At 36.9% G+C, this 17,641-nt stretch overlaps 1 protein-coding gene across 1 annotated transcript; it reads right to left on the bottom strand.

Annotated features, from left to right (window-relative positions):
- Positions 1–4,336: 4,336 nt before the first annotated feature.
- On the bottom strand, positions 4,337–8,286 carry LOC307129991 (uncharacterized protein). Its single transcript, XM_079822821.1, has 2 exons — positions 8,111–8,286; positions 4,337–6,256 (listed from the first exon to the last, which is right to left on the bottom strand). Exons 1-2 carry the CDS (start codon positions 8,223–8,225, stop codon positions 5,457–5,459), a joined length of 915 nt encoding a protein of 304 aa, XP_079678947.1. The 5' UTR covers positions 8,226–8,286; the 3' UTR covers positions 4,337–5,456.
- Between the last annotated feature and the right edge of the window lie 9,355 nt (positions 8,287–17,641).

Consider the following 17,641-nt stretch of genomic DNA (forward strand, 5'->3'; position numbering starts at 1 on the left):
TTTTTGTGAGAGGAAAACCTTGCAGTCGATGCCGAAGCGCCCAGGGAAACACACACCAGCTGTCAGGCGGACCACTGCACAGATCAGCAGGCAGGAAGTATGCGATCACTGGAACGCGCCGTCACACCAACACCGACTGGAAAGCTGCTCGTCTCGAAGAAGCTGACAGAGTCTCAGAAGGCTGTAGGAGTGAAGAGGTAGGTACTCTTGGCTCCGAAAGCAGAAACATAATGCGATATTGCCTCGTACTTCCTTATATACTCACGCAGTGAGGCGGAGCTACGTATGCAAATTCCGCATGCCCCATGGCATTGGCACGCCATTGGGCGTTTTCTCAAAACTCGAAGTTGATAGGCTTCTAAGCGAAACCCCCATTCGTTAGTCACTAACGTTACGTCGTAGTGACTGAACGAAAGGGAACTACAGTATCTCTAGGTAATTCCCTGAATACTAATATCACTACCTCAATCACACTTGAGCTGTTTTTTTGTTTTCTTTTGAGTGTAGAATCTTTAGTATTTATTTAGTATTTGTCAGCTGCACAGCATAAACTACACACAACTTCCTGCTCTTTGCAGGAATTAAGTTTTATTTACGGCCTGGAGATCACTGGTTGCAACAACCAAGTGAGTCTCCAGAACAGAAAGATAGATGTACATTTAAACCTCACAGTTGAGGGAAAATCAGTGTCACTCAAGTTTTTTTTTCTGGTGATTGTTTTGTATCTAAACTAATCATGACTGTTCTATTTGTGTTAAGCACCTTTTTGGGTAAAAGCCTACATAGTCTTTGACCGGAACATCCTTAGTCTGCGTTTTTCTGTAGTTTCATGTTAAATAACCCTATGACCACTTCTGAGGCTATTATATAAAATATTTCTATCACAAATGATATTAATTATATAACACTCATCTGAATAGCTTTTAAGCAAACTAACCCTGGAACATGCGCTGCTCTGGAGCGGTTATGTTCATAGAGTTGCTATATCTACTTGCATACCCTGAAAGTTACCCCCTTTGCTTAATTTAATAAACTATAAATGCAATGTTACTTCATTTTGATAAAAGGGTCTGCCAAATGCATAAATGTAATGTACAACCAAATGTATTTTGGGTTGCCTTATTCTGCATTTCAACAAAATGGACAGCTAATGCTGATGAACAATCTGTTAGCTCTTACGGCTGAATAATGATTCTTCCCTTTTTGCTTCGAGAACAGAATCTCCTCTAACAGTCACAGCAGCATTTTAGTGTTAATGTGGTTTACAGTCAGACTATGGCCTATTTCACACTAGACGTACAGTGGCAAAAAAAAGTGTGAACCGCTTGCAGAATCTGTGAAAATGTGAATAATTTTAACTAAATAAGAGAGAACATACAAAATGCATGTTATTTTTTATTTAGTACTGTCCTGAATAAGATATTTGACATAAAAAATGTTTACATATAGTCCACAAGACAAAAAAATTGCTGAATTTATTAAAATGTCCCAGATTAAAATTTTATGAACCATTGATTCTCAATACCGTGTGTCGTTCCCTGGATGATCCATGGCTGTTTTTTTGTTTTGTGATGGTTGTTCATGAGTCTCTTGTTTGTCCTGAGCAGTTAAACTGCCCAACGTTCTTCAGAAAAATCCTCCAGCTTCTGTACATTCTTCAGTTTTCCAGCATCTTTTGCATATTTGAACCCTCTCCAGCAGGGACTGTATGATTTTGAGATCCATCTTTTCACACTGAGGATGATTGAGGGACTCAAACACAACTATTAAAAAAGGTTCAAACATTCACTGAACATCCACAAAACAACGGTGGATGACGTTAAAGAATGGCTTTTTATTGATTTTAATTCTTTAAATGGTAAATTCACAGTAAAACCTAAGCCACCTAATTCAACTACAACAGGCCTAAATTAACACTATACAGGGAGTGCAGAATTATTAGGCACGTTGATTTTCTGATCATATTTTTTTTCCAGGCACATTTGACCAATTCCAAACCACAGTAATCCTAATAACTACTATTGATTTAGTATTTAATAATGTATAAGTGATATATAATTGTTCATGAAGGCTGGAAATGAAAATCACCTTATATTCAGGTGTGCAGAATTATTAGGCATGTTTTCTTTTACAGATAAATTGAGCCAAAAAAGAGATTTAACTTAGACTGAAAAGTCAAAAAGTATTAAATGCCCATGAGAAGGATGCAATACTAATGCAATACTAGACATTGCAGTTAAGGCGTGACCATTGGACAGTGAAATGCTCGTTGGGTCAGCAGGATCAGACAAAAACAGGTGGTGAAGAAAAGACACCTGTTAACTGCAAAAGAATTAAGAATTAAGGTGAAGAATTAAGGGTGAAACCAACAGGAACCCTTTAGTCTCCAGCGCCACCATTTTCCAGAGCTGCAACCTACCTGGAGTCTCCAGAAGTGCAAGGTGTCAGGATCTCAGAGACTTCAGTTAGGTAAAGAATCCTAAAAAATGACCCCCACTAGATAAGAATCACAAGCTGAAGTGTTGTAAAATACATGAAGGAGTTTTTTTTTTGTAGGCTTTATGGACAGATAGGTTGAGAGTGACTCTTGAAGGACCAGCACCACATCCTCTAGTACCACTGTTTGAAGAATTCATCTTCCAGAATCTGGCAGTACGTTTTGGGAGTTCATTTTAGTCCATCCTGAAGTCCGTTTTGCAGAGATGGACTAAAAATGAACTCCCAAAACGTACTGCCAGATTCTGGAAGAACACTTCAGCTTGTGATTCTTATCTAGTGGGGGTAATTTTTTAGGATTCTTTACCTAACTGAAGTCTCTGAGATCCTGACACCTTGCACTTCTGGAGACTCCAGGTAGGTTGCAGCTTTGGAAAATGGTGGCGCTGGAGACTAAAGGGTTCCTGATGGTTTCACCCTTAATTCTTCACCTTAATTCTTAATTCTTTTGCAGTTAACAGGTGTCTTTTCTTCACCACCTGTTTTTGTCAGATCCTGCTGACCCAACGAGCATTTCACTGTCCAATGGTCATGCCTTAACTGCAATGTCTAGTATTGCATTAGTATTGCATCCTTCTCATGGGCATTTAATACTTTTTGACTTTTCAGTCTGAGTTAAATCTCTTTTTTGGCTCAATTTATCTGTAAAAGAAAACATGCCTAATAATTCTGCACACCTGAATATAAGGTGATTTTCATTTCCAGCCTTCATGAACAATTATATATCACTTATACATTATTAAATACTAAATCAATAGTAGTTATTAGGATTACTGTGGTTTGGAATTGGTCAAATGTGCCTGGAAAAAAAATATGATCCGAAAATCAACGTGCCTAATAATTCTGCACTCCCTGTATAACAGTCACAGTACTAATAACACCAGTAGTTTTTTGTATTCTTGGTACGCTACAAACCAGCTTCAAGGTTCAGCATTATTTTGCCGAAATATGACCATATTCTCTGGCTAAATATTTTAGAATGCAACGCCTTATTGTTTCCGCGATAGTGCTTTATGACAGCTCAGCTGTATCTAGTTTTTTTCCAGGCACATTTGACCAATTCCAAACCACAGTAATCCTAATAACTACTATTAATTTAGTATTTAATAATGTATAAGTGATATACAATTGTTCACTCTTGAAGGACCAGAACCACATCCTCTTGCACCACTGTTTGAAGAATTCATCTTCCAGAATCTGGCAGTATGTTTTGGGAGTTCATTTTTAGCCCATCTCTGCAAAACGGACTTCAAGGATTAGTTCACTTTAAAATAAAGTTTTGCTGATAATTTACTCACCCCCATGTCATCCAAGATGTCCATGTCTTTCTTTCTGCAATTGAAAAGAAATTAAGGTTTTGGATGAAAACAGTCCAGGGTTTTTCTCCATATAATGGACTTCAGTGGGCTCCAAACGGTTCAAGGTCCAAATGACAGTTTCAGTGCAGCTTCAAATGGCTTTAAACGATACCAGACGATGAATAAGGGTCTTATCTAGCGAAACCATCAGTTTCTGCGAGAAACCGAGCAGTATTTATGCTATTATTTTATGTATTTATATTATTTTTATGTTATTTATTTTACTTCTTAACAGATGAATGCGATCGTCTCTGAGCTCCGCCATAACTTCCGGAAAGTGAGGTCAAATTAGATCGTGGTCATAGATGTATACGTAGATGCCTCATTAGCGACTGCACGGATCAGTAGAATGAGGCATCTACGTATACATCTACGTATACATTCGTCCATTATATGTCCATTATATGAAAACCCTGGACTGTTTTCATCCAAAACCTTAATTTCTTTTCGACTGCAGAAAGAAAGACATGGACATTTTGGTTGACATGGGGGTGAGTAAATTATCAGCAAAAGTTTATTTAAAAGTGAACTAATCCTTTCAGGATGGACTAAAATGAACTCCCAAAACGTACTGCCAGATTCTGGAAGATGAATTCTTCAAACAGTGGTGCAAGAGGATGTGGTGCTGGTACTTCAAGAGTCACTCTCAACCTATCTGTCCACATAGCTTATAAAAAACAGTCTTCATGTATTTTACAACACTTCAGCTTGTGATTCTTATCTAGTGGGGGTCATTTTTTAGGATTCTTTACCTAACTGAAGTCTCTGAGATCCTGACACCTTGCACTTCTGGAGACTCCAGGTAGGTTGCAGCTCTGGAAAATGGTGGCGCTGGAGACTAAAGGGTTCCTGATGGTTTCACACTTAATTCTTTACCTTAATTCTTTTGCAGTTAACAGGTGTCTTTTCTCCGCCACGTGTTTTTGTCAGATCCTGCTGACCCAACGAGCATTTCACTGTCCAATGGTCATGCCTTAACTGCAATGTCTAGTATTGCATTAGTATTGCATCCTTCTCGTGGGCATTTCATAATTTTTCACTTTTCAGTCTGAGTTAAATCTCTTTTTTGGCTCAATTTATCTGTAAAAGAAAACATGCCTAATAATTCTGCACACCTGAAAATAAGGTGTTTTTTTCATTTCCAGCCTTCATGAACAATTATATATCACTTATACATTATTAAATACTAAATTAATTAGGATTACTGTGGTTTGGAATTGGTCAAATGTGCCTGGAAAAAAATATGATCAGAAAATCAACGTGCCTAATAATTCTGCACACAGTGTAGAAGTACAGTAAGCAGATGGAATTAATGTATCTAAAACATACAATACGTAGCACACAAGCTAGCCTGACAGAATTTGCAATACATATTCAATACAAAAATACTTTATTTTCAAAACCCAGAAGTTTGAAAAGGGTCAATTCAGGAACTTCTAAGATGTGAGAAACTGCTTTTTCGATAAGTAAAGAAACTCTTCCCATATAAGCAGTGGTACGGTCTCTCAACAGTCTATGGTGGTTTTGCAATGAAGTCGCTCATGTTTTTTCAAAGTTCCTGAACGAGTGAAACACTTGTCACAATGTATCTTAAGTTTGTGTTCAATTGTGAAGCTCCATCCGCACTGAGGGCAAGTGTAAGGCTTTTGTCTTGTGTGAACACATGTGCTTGATAAGATGTGGTTTTTGTAGGAAACTTTTTCCACACTGATGACAAGCGAATGGCTTTTCGCCAGTGTGAATTTCTACATGTTTCTTCAGACTAACCCTATGTGTAAAACCAATTCCACAATGAGTACAACAGTACGGCTTCTCTCCAGTATGAACTCGCTCATGTACTTTCAGGTTCCCAGACAAAGCAAAACTCTTGTCACAAGATGAGCACTTGTAAGGTTTTTCTCCAGTATGAACTCTTTGGTGCAGTTTCAGATTGCCAATTGTAGTAAAGCTCTTCCCACAGTCAGAACACACGTGATCTCTCACTTCATTATGTGTTTTCTGGTGCTGTTTATAACTGTACAGCCATGAAAAACTCTTTCCACAGAGAGAACACACATGAGGTCTCTCATCTGAATGAACTATCTGGTGTTCTTTTAGATGTGATGATGAATTAAAATCTTTACCACACTGATCACAGCTGAATGGTTTTTCTCCAGAGTGAATGCGCAGATGTTTACTGAGACCAGATTTACGACTGAAACTCTTTCCACACTGAGTGCATGGATACGGTTTCTCTCCAGTGTGAATTTTCATGTGTCTGTTAAGGTTTCCTTTATGTGTGAAACTCTTTCCACACTGAGAGCAGGGGAGCAGCTTTTTGGCTTTTGTTCCTCGAGTTGTTGAGGTATAACTTTCCTCCGCTTCTTTCAGGTCTTGTTTTTGCTGCTTCACTTCCATCCAGTCTAAGATAAAAAATAATAAGTGGTTAAAATCTGTTCTTGTGAACTTTCGATTTAACAACAGAAATCAGGCATCAGCTCTTTGATGTGACAAAGTTTAATTCAGTAATTTTCTTATTAATACAAATTATGTTTTATTATTATGAAATTATTACACGTATTCGGGCCGAACCGTTTCGGTACAGGGCTTTCGGTTCGGTGCGCACCGAACGGTTTCGAATGCAATCTTTAACAGCTAACAGTTGGCTTGTTTTAAGTGCGGAACACACTTCAACCCCAGTTCCCACACGAACATATTAATTATATAGTCGCTCTTTAAACATGAATTAATATCTTAAGGTATTTTGAAGGATAACACTTACTGAAACGTATCATATGTCGTGTAATCACTCAGTGTTTCAATCGCGGAAAGACGTCAAACAGCTTGTAAACAATGTCACAGAGCATCATTTACCTCAGAGTCAGAAGTCATTCAGTGTCCACAGCTGTTAGTTCAATAGAGAAATCAACTCTTTCACTAAATATATGCACTATATTAGCCTATATATTAATTCAACTTAACCTGTTAGTGATGTCTTGATTATTTAATGCTATGTTTAGATAAATCTGTCATGAAAATGATAGTCACTAAGATTATATTTCAACAACGAATTGGAGAAAAAAACATAATTTTATAATTAGATTTAGGAGTTATTGCAAAAACTGCCTTATGTGAAGTTTACATGTTTACACAATGTGTTATTTGAGTGTTGATTATACTATATCTAAACATGAATATCAGCTGAATATAGGCTCATAGTTTGGACTCTGTTGTTAACCTTTAATATTATAGTAATAATGTGCAAGTAAGGGCTCCCTATATAGTTTACAGTATTTATCTTTAAGAAACTTTTAGTTATAATTTAATTAATTTAAGGGCAGACACAATTTTTTCAGTAAACCACTGTTTAATAAAAAGTAAATAAAAATACATTTTTTAAAACTGCTGTACCGAACCCGTACCGAACTGTGACTTCAAAACCGAGGTACGTACCGAACCGTCAGTTTTGTGTACCATTACACCCCTATTACGTGCTATACGTAATGTTGCACATGTTTTTTGCTAACTCTAACATTATCTTCTGGGTGCCGTGCGCGGTGTTGTTGACAGTCACAGTGGCTGACAGGCTTGGAGGATTAGAGAGGACTGGAGAAAGAAAAATGAGCGATAGTGAAGCTCGGCAGACACAGATATCGTTGACAAGAAAGGTCCCTCAACTTCAGTGGTTTGGAGATATTTTGACTATTTGCAGTCCAACATAAAACAGCGACGTGCACTGCTTATCATAGGTTCACCACACGGTAATATAATTATTCAATTATCTTGCTTCTTCGAATTTCTTCCATATAGCATTGAGCCCAACACAGCTAATTATCGATATCGACTGATATGGAAAATTATATTGTGATAATTTTTTGGGCCATATCACCCAGCCCTAAATAAGAGGTATATATTTTCAGCAGTCTTACCTCCGTTCATTGACAGTTTATCAGCATCTCTCCACCACCTCTTCTCCACACTTCTAGTTCTAACCTCTTACATACACGGGGGGACTACTCTGGGCTCAGGCCAAATTCAGAGCTTGGAGCCCTCCCCTCGGACAGCACGCCAAATACACATTTAAATTTACTCTCTATAAATTATATGTAAGTGTGAACTTGTGAATTAAAGATTATATCACGATTATGATAATTTAAATGCATTTTCTGAGTCATTTATCATCTATATCCTGCTTATTATATCACAGCCACCCTGAAATAAAGCTTTGTTAATGTTTCTCATCAGTCAACAATGAAGATTCAAGAATGGACACCAACCTGTTTGTTCCTCAGTATCTTCATGTTTTATTCTGGATGGTTCTGGATAACTCATGTCTTCAATCTCCTCTTTAATAAACTCCATCTTTACTATAGTACAGCTCACAGAATTCATCTGCTTCTGCTTGGATTTCTCCTGTTCTTTCTTCTCAGGAGGACCATCTTCTTCTTTTACATTTTATGATAGTTTGTAAACCACTTCAAGGTGCATTTGCGCCACCTACTGGAGTGTAGTAGTGAGTTTGCTGATTTAAGAGCGGTATATACTTCTTCAAGGCATTATGAATCTAAAACAGGCATTACTGCATATTTAGACAATACAGATTTGCAATATAGCAGCCTGTGGCAAATGTTGGCATATCTTTGTGGGTCCAGTGGATGTACATTTGTATGTTGTGTTACAACCATCCACATTTGGTGGACATTATATATATTTTTTAAAGTATTTAAGTGAAAGTTTGGAGTTAATGTACAAAATAAATAAATAAAATAAAACTAAATAAGGAAATATGCTGATTCAGATTAAAATGGTCACAGATCAAACAATAAAACTGGTTGTTGAAAAGGTTATCAACATTGTTTTATATTTGCACACACAACTTAATGCAGCAGACAAGATGTTTGATTTCTCATAATTTCATGTACAATCGGAACACTATATAGTACACATTAATAAACTAACTAGTCATAAGCAGATGGTATCAATTTATCCTAGCCACACAACCTAGCCTGAAAATAATTGCACATAAAAAGTAATTTGTGAGCTTTTTTGGTAAAACTCTTACCACTATCATAGAGCATGTGTAAGGTTTCATTTTAAATGTCCTTTAAATCTGTATTCAGTTGTGAAGCTCTTGCCACACTGACGGCAGGTGAAAACATTTCTCCAGTGTGAATTCCTGTGTGGTTCTTCAGGTTCTCTCAACATTGATTACATCTGAAAAGCTTTTCTCCCGTGTGAATTCTTATTATATTTAAGGAGGGAACTTTTAAATGATAATCCAGGTTCCCTTTACACGTGAAACTCTTTTCACAATGTTGACACTGAAAGATTTTCATATGACATTCTCTTCAGTCTGTGAGCCAATCAAATCAAGAGCAGGGGCACAGGGAGATGTGCACAACTAAATTTCCCCTCAAGTCACCTTCAAGTTGTCACCTTTATTTATATAACGTCTTTTACAATACAGATTGTTTCAAAGCAGATTTATAATGATAACAGGAAAATAATGCAGGAAAGTTTATTTTGGCTGTACAGCAGCTCTAGAAGAAAATAGTGTCATTGTCCAGCTTAAGCAAGTTCAGGGTTGATTAATTTCCATAGTAAAAAGTCATTTTAGTTCATTTATCAATTAAAGCAGCTCTGGAGAAAACAGTGATGTCATCGTCCAGCTCAGTTCTCATACAATGGCGTCAATGCAGTCAGATCAAACTCCATCAGGTGACGGAATAGAGAGACAAAAACCTTGGGAGAAACCAGGCTCAGTCGTGCGGCCAGTTCTCCTCTGGCCAACAAACGTAGAGTGTATGATTCTGATTTAGGCAGCATTACAGGTCAGAAGTCAGATTAGATCGGACCATTCAAAATATGACCACATCATGCATTGTGGTCATGTCTATGTGGAAGACCTCCATCTGATCTGGATACGGCCCGGATCCGGCTGACTACGGTAAACCTCAGGATAAACAGAGAGACTAATATTAGCGTAAATGGAATTCTTTTTTATGAACAATCATTTAATGGATTGTAATTATAGAAATTGATAATGTTCTATGTGTATGCCAGGTTAAAGAGATGCGTTTTTAGTCTAGATTGGAACTGACAGAGTGTGTCTGCTTCCCGAACAATGCTGGGAAAACTGTTCCAGAGTTTAGGTGCTAAATAGGAAAAGGATCTACCGCCCGAGGTTGATTATCAACTAGCCATCACTTTCCTGGTTCTAGTAAGAACTCGAGCTGCTGTGTTTTGGACCAGCTGGAGTTTATTTATTAAGCGAGCAGGGCAACCAGTAGAGCATTACAATAATCTAGCCTTGAAGTCATGAACACACTAACTTACTGTTCTGCATTTGTCATTGAGAGCATATGTCGTAGTTAGATATATTTTTAAGATGGAAGAATGCGGTTTTACAGATGCTAGAAATGTGTCTTTCAAATGATAGATTGGTATCAAAGAGCACACCCAGGTTCCTCACTAACGACGAGGACTTGACAGGGCGGAGGTTTTTGCTCCAATAATTTGAATCACTGTTTATTCAGAATGAAGTAGTAGGAAATTACTAGTCATTACGTTCATTTTGTGAATGATGTACTGATGTATTGTTTCAACAATCCACTGTCTGAAGCGATACTATAGTAGGCGACAACATCGAGTTCTTCAAAGCTGGTATGCTGAGGAGATGAAACTGATCAGGAAGATTATTAATAAAGCAATCTTTAGTAGTAGAAGTGATAGTTCTACCATATTTGTGACAGGGAGTCGGTTTTGCTGCCTCTAATATTTTACACGAGATTAGATAATGATCTGAGATGTCATCGCTCTGCTGCAGAATTTTAACAGCATCAGCACTGATTTCATGTGACATTATTAGATCTAAAGTATGATTATGACAATGAGTGGGTCCTGACACGTGTAGTCTAACTCCAATAGAGTTCAGAATGTCTGTAAATGCCAATCCCAAAGTGTCTTTTTCATTATCTTCATGGATATTAAAATCACCAATCATATTTAAAGCATTTGTATAAATTGTAGGAAATAAACAAAATCTACAATTTGAGACCAGAAACACATCATGTAACACTAAGAGATTAAAAAACCCTGATATATACTGTATACCCTAAATCCAGAAAAGTTGGGACAATTTGTAAAATGCAATCAAGAATCTATGATTTTATTTTTTATAATTGTCCTTAACCTTAATTTATCTGACAAAAGTACTATTTCAACAACTTCTAAGATGAGAGAAATCTCCTGATTGGGTGAAACTCTTCCCATATAAGCAGTGGTACAGTCTCTCAACAGTCTATGCTGGGTTTCCAATGAAGTTCAAAGTTCTTGAACGAGTGAAACACTTGTCACAATGTATCTTAAGTTTGTGTTCAATTGTGAAGCTCCATCCGCACTGAGGGCAAGTGTAAGGCTTTTGTCTTGTGTGAACACATGTGCTTGATAAGATGTGGTTTTTGTTGGAAACTTTTCCCACACTGATGACAAGTGAATGGCTATTCTCTAGTGTGAATTCCGACATGTTTCTTAAGACTGAAATTTTGTGTAAAACCAATTCCACAATGAGTACAACAGTACGGCTTCTCTCCAGTATGAACTCGCTCATGCACTTTCAGATTTCCAGACAAAGCGAAACTCTTGTCACAATATGAGCACTTGTGAGGTTTTTCTCCAGTATGAACTCTTTGGTGCAGTTTCAGATTGCCAATTGTAGTAAAGCTCTTCCCACAGTCAGAACACACATGATCTCTCACTTCATTATGTGTTTTCTGGTGCTGTTTATAACTGTACAGCCATGAAAAACTCTTTCCACAGAGAGAACACACATGAGGTCTCTCATCTGAATGAACTATCTGGTGTTCTTTTAGATGTGATAATGAATTAAAATCTTTACCACACTGATCACAGCTGAATGGTTTTTCTCCAGAGTGAATGCGCAGATGTTTACTGAGACCATATTTACGTCTGAAACTCTTTCCACACTGAGTGCATGGATACGGTTTCTCTCCAGTGTGAATTTTCATGTGTGTGTTAAGGTTTCCTTTACGTGTGAAACTCTTTCCACACTGAGAGCAGGTGAGCAGCTTTTTGGCTTTTGTTCCTCGAGTTGTTGAGGTACAACTTTCCTCCGCTTCGTTCAGGTCTTGTTTTTGCTGCTTCACTTCCATCCAGTCTAAGATAAAACATATTAAGTGGTTAAAATCTGTTCTTGTGAACTTTCGATTTAACAACAGAAATCAGGCATCAGCTCTTTAATGTGACAAAGTTTAATTCAGTGATTTTCTTGTTAATACAAATTATGTTTTATTAACAAAGTTCGGGAGGAGCACGTTCAGATAATTGACTACTTCGATAAATGCTCGATATAATGCTTACATGCTATACGTAATGCTGCACGTTTTTTGCTAACTCTAACATTATCTTCTGGGTGCCGTGCGCGGTGTTGTTGACAGTCACAGTGGCTGACAGGCTTGGAGGATTAGAGAGGACTGGAGAAAGAAAAATGAGCGATAGTGAAGCTCGGCAGACACAGATATCGTTGACAAGAAAGGTCCCTCAACTTCAGTGGTTTGGAGATATTTTGACTATTTGCAGTCCAACATAAAACAGCGACGTGCACTGCTTATCATAGGTTCACCACACGGTAATATAATTATTCAATTATCTTGCTTCTTCGAAGTTCTTCCATATAGCATTGAGCCCAACACAGCGGTAAATCTACATTAGCCTAATATCAGTTCACGCATAGGCGTATCGCCTTGTTAGTTGTAGTGGGTGACTTACAACAAGCTAACATTACCAAACTATAATCACTAAAACATTGGACCAGTGTTGCCACAGTTACTTTGAAAAAGTAACTTAGTTACTTTACAGATTACTTGATTTTAAAAGTAACTAAGTTACTTTACAGATTACTTGATTTTAAAAGTAACTAAGTTAGATTACAAGTTACTTTATTAGTTACATTCATCAGTTGCCAACAACACCTCTGCAGCCTCAACATAAAAATGACAACCGTTTTTGCCAACACTAAACATAAAACACTAAACATAAAACCCTAAACATGTTAATGAAAAGGTACAAATTACTTTGTGTTCTTATTAAATACAATTATGAAAAACATTTTTAATTTATATATGAATGTAAATAATGATATGGGCCTACACAAATAATATAAAATTACAAGATTTATATTTTATTGTAAACATAATGTGCAGCTCTGTAAAGGGACAACAAATATTTGATCGATCCGTGAGAACAATATATTTTTTAATAATCTTTAAGTGCACAAAACTATGAAAATATATGAAACGCTTCAAAACAGAGCGGCAACAAAGCGCTTATGCGCATCCCGGGTGCAGAATGATGCGCTTAAAGCAACATGGAATCAGAGGGCGCAGTGCAGCGCGAGTGCACATTGAAGAGTTCACGGCATAAAGAGAAGATGAGCGTTGAGCCCTCAAATCCTAGTCTACTATGTAGCCTATATCGGTCCAAACATTCACTGATTATTTGTTTCTTCACAGTTTTTAATTCTGGTTATTGTGCGTGCGATGCTAATTAATAGTCCTTGTGTTGTCACCTGAGTAGCGAGCACAACATCTTTCAGACACCGCTAGATAAACTCCTGGAAGATAAATTATTTTATCAACATATCAAGTATTATAACGGGAATATATCATATGGAGTGAGCTTTACCGTGCTGCTGACTGGAACCGAACGCGACGCGCAGTTTTGCTGAACGGAGAATGATTGACAGCTACAGCGGAGGAAAGACATTCAGCTATGGAATGGCTTTAGATGACTTTGTAGGCTACTAGCAAATAATAATATTCTAATAATGATTGCTGAAGGATAATGTGACAATATATATTTCTGATGATTATTTAATTATCACGACATGCCTAATCTGAGCAAGTGTCTGCCTGTCTTGAGTTTTGTCGACAGACGGAGCGGCCGCCTCGTAGTTCTCTATGCAGGAAAACCCTGCTGAGACTAAACAAGAAAGCAAAAATATATATTTTTACTAAGGAAAATGACAAAAAAAGTAACTCACAGGGACTTGAATAAGTTACTTTAATCTGATTACTGGTTTGGAAATAGTAACGCGTTAGATTACTCGTTACTGGAAAAAGTGGTCAAATTAGAGTAAGGCGTTACTAAGTAACGCGTTACTGGCATCACTGCATTGGACTAATGGAAAAATACATCGGTATCATAATTTTTTGTCTTTGGTGATTTATAAGTCAGCATCGCCTGTATTAAAATAGAAATAAAATAATTTAATCTGATGTTTAAAGTGAATAAAAATAGACTTGACAGCCCTTACTGGAGTTCCACAACGACTGAACTTTGAGCTCTCTCCCAGCCCACGGCAGTTGTGTGTCGCTGTCGGTGAGGTGTGTGTGTGTATGTGTGTGTGTGTGTGTATGTGTGTGTCGGTGAGGTGCGCGTTGTACCAATCCACTGTAAGGCAAGAGAGGGGGGACTCAAAATGTTTCTAAACTTAAAACGCATTTTTTGCCCAATTGCGTTTTTTGTTGTTTTACTATTTAAACACTTATTTTAGTATATATAATTATATTATTGATATATAGAGTTTAGAGTAAAAAAATGCTGACCACAGTTACGATTTTTCTTTTCTTTCTTTATTTTATTTATATTGTCATGTCATTTATTTAAAAGGTTTGGCAAGCTGACCAGAATTTTTTTTTTATTCTATTTTAGTTTATTGACAAACATTATCTTTAAAGCACTTTAACTTTGCATTTGCAGTCAGCAGAGCCACATTTTATATCATTACAGTTCTAGATTTTACTATAGATACTTATTTTATTCTATTTATATTAATAATATTCTACTCTATTAATATTGATTTTATTAGTAATAAATACATCTACCTCAGTTCTGATAAATTGTTCACCTGTTTGGGAAGTGTTTGTCATGTTTTCACAATAAAGGATAGTTTAAAACCACAATTAACTGTTTTCTACATCTTTCACTCAGGAGCAAACATATCTTTATTTCTTTAAAGTTTAAAGGGATATGACATTTATCGTGCTAATTATCGATATCAACTGATATGGAAAATTATATTGTGATAATTTTTTTGGGCCATATCACCCAGCCCTAAATAAGAGGTATATATTTTCAGCAGTCTTACCTCCGTTCATTGACAGTTTATCAGCATCTCTCCACCACCTCTTCTCCACACTTCTAGTTCTAACCTCTTACATACACGGGGGGACTACTCTGAGCCCTCCCCTCGGACAGCATGCCAAATACACATTTAAATTTACTCTCTATAAATTATATGTAAGTGTGAACTTGTGAATTAAAGATTATATCACGATTATGATAATCTAAATGCATTTTCTGAGTCATTTATCATCTATATACTGCTTATTATATCACAGCCACCCTGAAATAAAGCTTTGTCAATGTTTCTCATCAGTCAACAATGAAGATTCAAGAATGGACACCAACCTGTTTGTTCCTCAGTATCTTCATGTTTTATTCTGGATGGTTCTAGATAACTCATGTCTTCAATCTCCTCTTTAATAAACTCCATCTTTACTATAGTACAGCTCACAGAATTCATGTTTCTGCTTGGATTTCTCCTGTTCTTTCTTCTCAGGAGGACCTTCTTCTTCTTTTACATTTTATGATAGTTTGTAAACCACTTCAAGGTGCATTTGCGCCACCTACTGGAGTGTAGTATTGAGTTTGCTGATTAAAGAGCGGTATTTACTTGAATTTTTATGAATCTAAAACGGGCATTACTGCATATTTAGACAATACAGACTTGTGCAATATAGCGGCCTGAGGCAAATGTTGCCATATCTTTGTGGGTCCAGTGGATGTACATGTGTATGTTGTAATACAACCATCCACATTTGGCGGCCATGATATTTATAAAAAAAAAAAAAAAAAGTATTTAAGTGAAAGTTTGGAGAAATGTACCAAATAAATAAATAAAATAAAACTAAACAAGGAAATATGCTGATTGAGATTAAAATGGTCACAAATCAAACAATAAAACTGGTTGTTGAAAAGGTTATCAACATTGTTTTATATTTGCACACACAACTTAATGCAGCAGACAAGATGTTTGATTTCTCCTGATTTCATGTACAATCAGAACACTATATAGTACACATTAATAAACTAACTAGTCATAAGCAGATGGTATCAATTTATCCTAGCCACACAACCTAGCCTGAAAATAATTGCACATAAAAAGTAATTTGTGAAAAGAGTTTCACATGTAAAGGGAACCTTACACATGCTCTATGATAGTGATAAGAGTTTTACCAAAAAAGCTCACAATGTTGACACTGACAGATTTTTCATAAGCCATTCTCTTCAGTCTGTGAGCCAATAAAATCAAGAGCAGGGGCACAGGGAGATGTGCACAACTAAATTTCCCCTCAAGTCACCTTCAAGTTGTCACCTTTATTTATATAACGTCTTTTACAATACAGATTGTTTCAAAGCAGATTTATGATGATAACAGGAAAATAATACAAGAAAGTTTATTTTGGCTGTACAGCAGCTCTAGAAGAAAATAGTGTCATTGTCCAGCTTAAGCAAGTTCAGGGTTGATTAATTTTCATAGTAAAAAGTCATTTTAGTTAATTTATCAATAAAAGCAGCTCTGAAGAAAACAGTGATGTCATCGTCCAGCTCAGTTCTCATACAATGGCGTCAATGCAGTCAGATCAAACTCCATCAGGTGACGGAATAGAGAGACAAAAACCTTGGGAAAAACCAGGCTCAGTCGTGCGGCCAGTTCTCCTCTGGCCAACAAACGTAGAGTGTATGATTCTGATTTAGGCAGCATTACAGGACAGAAGTCAGATTAGATCGGACCATTCAAAATATGACCACATCATGCATTGTGGTCATGTCTATGTGGAAGTCCTCCATCTGATCTCGATACGGCCCGGATGTGACTGACTACGGTAAACCTCAGGATAAACAGAGAGACTAATATTAGCGTAAATTGAATTCTTTTTTATGAACAATCATTTAATGGATTGTAATTATAGAAATTGATAATGTTCTATGTGTATGCCAGGTTAAAGAGATGCGTTTTTAGTCTAAATTGGAACTGACAGAGTGTGTCTGCTTCCCGAACAATGCTGGGAAAACTGTTCCAGAGTTTAGGTGCTAAATAGGAAAAGGATCTACCGCCCGAGGTTGATTATCAACTAGCCATCACTTTCCTGGTTCTAGTAAGAACTCGAGCTGCTGTGTTTTGGACCAGCTGGAGTTTATTTATTAAGCGAGCAGGGCAACCAGTAGAGCATTACAATAATCTAGCCTTGAAGTCATGAACACACTAACTTACTGTTCTGCATTTGTCATTGAGAGCATATGTCGTAGTTAGATATATTTTTAAGATGGAAGAATGCGGTTTTACAGATGCTAGAAATGTGTCTTTCAAATGATAGATTGGTATCAAAGAGCACACCCAGGTTCCTCACTAACGACGAGGACTTGACAGGGCGGAGGTTTTTGCTCCAATAATTTGAATCACTGTTTATTCAGAATGAAGTAGTAGGAAATTACTAGTCATTACGTTCATGATGTACTGATGTATTGTTTCAACAATCCACTGTCTGAAGCGATACTATAGTAGGCGACAACATCGAGTTCTTCAAAGCTGGTATGCTGAGGAGATGAAACTGATCAGGAAGATTATTAATAAAGCAATCTTTAGTAGTAGAAGTGATAGTTCTACCATATTTGTGACAGGGAGTCGGTTTTGCTGCCTCTAATATTTTACACGAGATTAGATA

The sequence above is a fragment of the Gobio gobio genome, assembly GCF_949357685.1.
Source record: "Gobio gobio genome assembly, chromosome: 8".
Lineage (NCBI taxonomy): Eukaryota > Metazoa > Chordata > Actinopteri > Cypriniformes > Gobionidae > Gobio > Gobio gobio.

Excerpts from the sequence above, each read along its gene's own strand:
- LOC307129991 (XM_079822821.1), bottom strand. The coding sequence starts at position 8,225 with ATGAATTCTGTGAGCTGTACTATAGTAAAGATGGAGTTTATTAAAGAG. Across the intron at positions 6,257-8,110 it reads AGATACTGAGGAACAAACAG|ACTGGATGGAAGTGAAGCAG; the intron begins GTTGGTGTCCAT and ends TTTTTATCTTAG.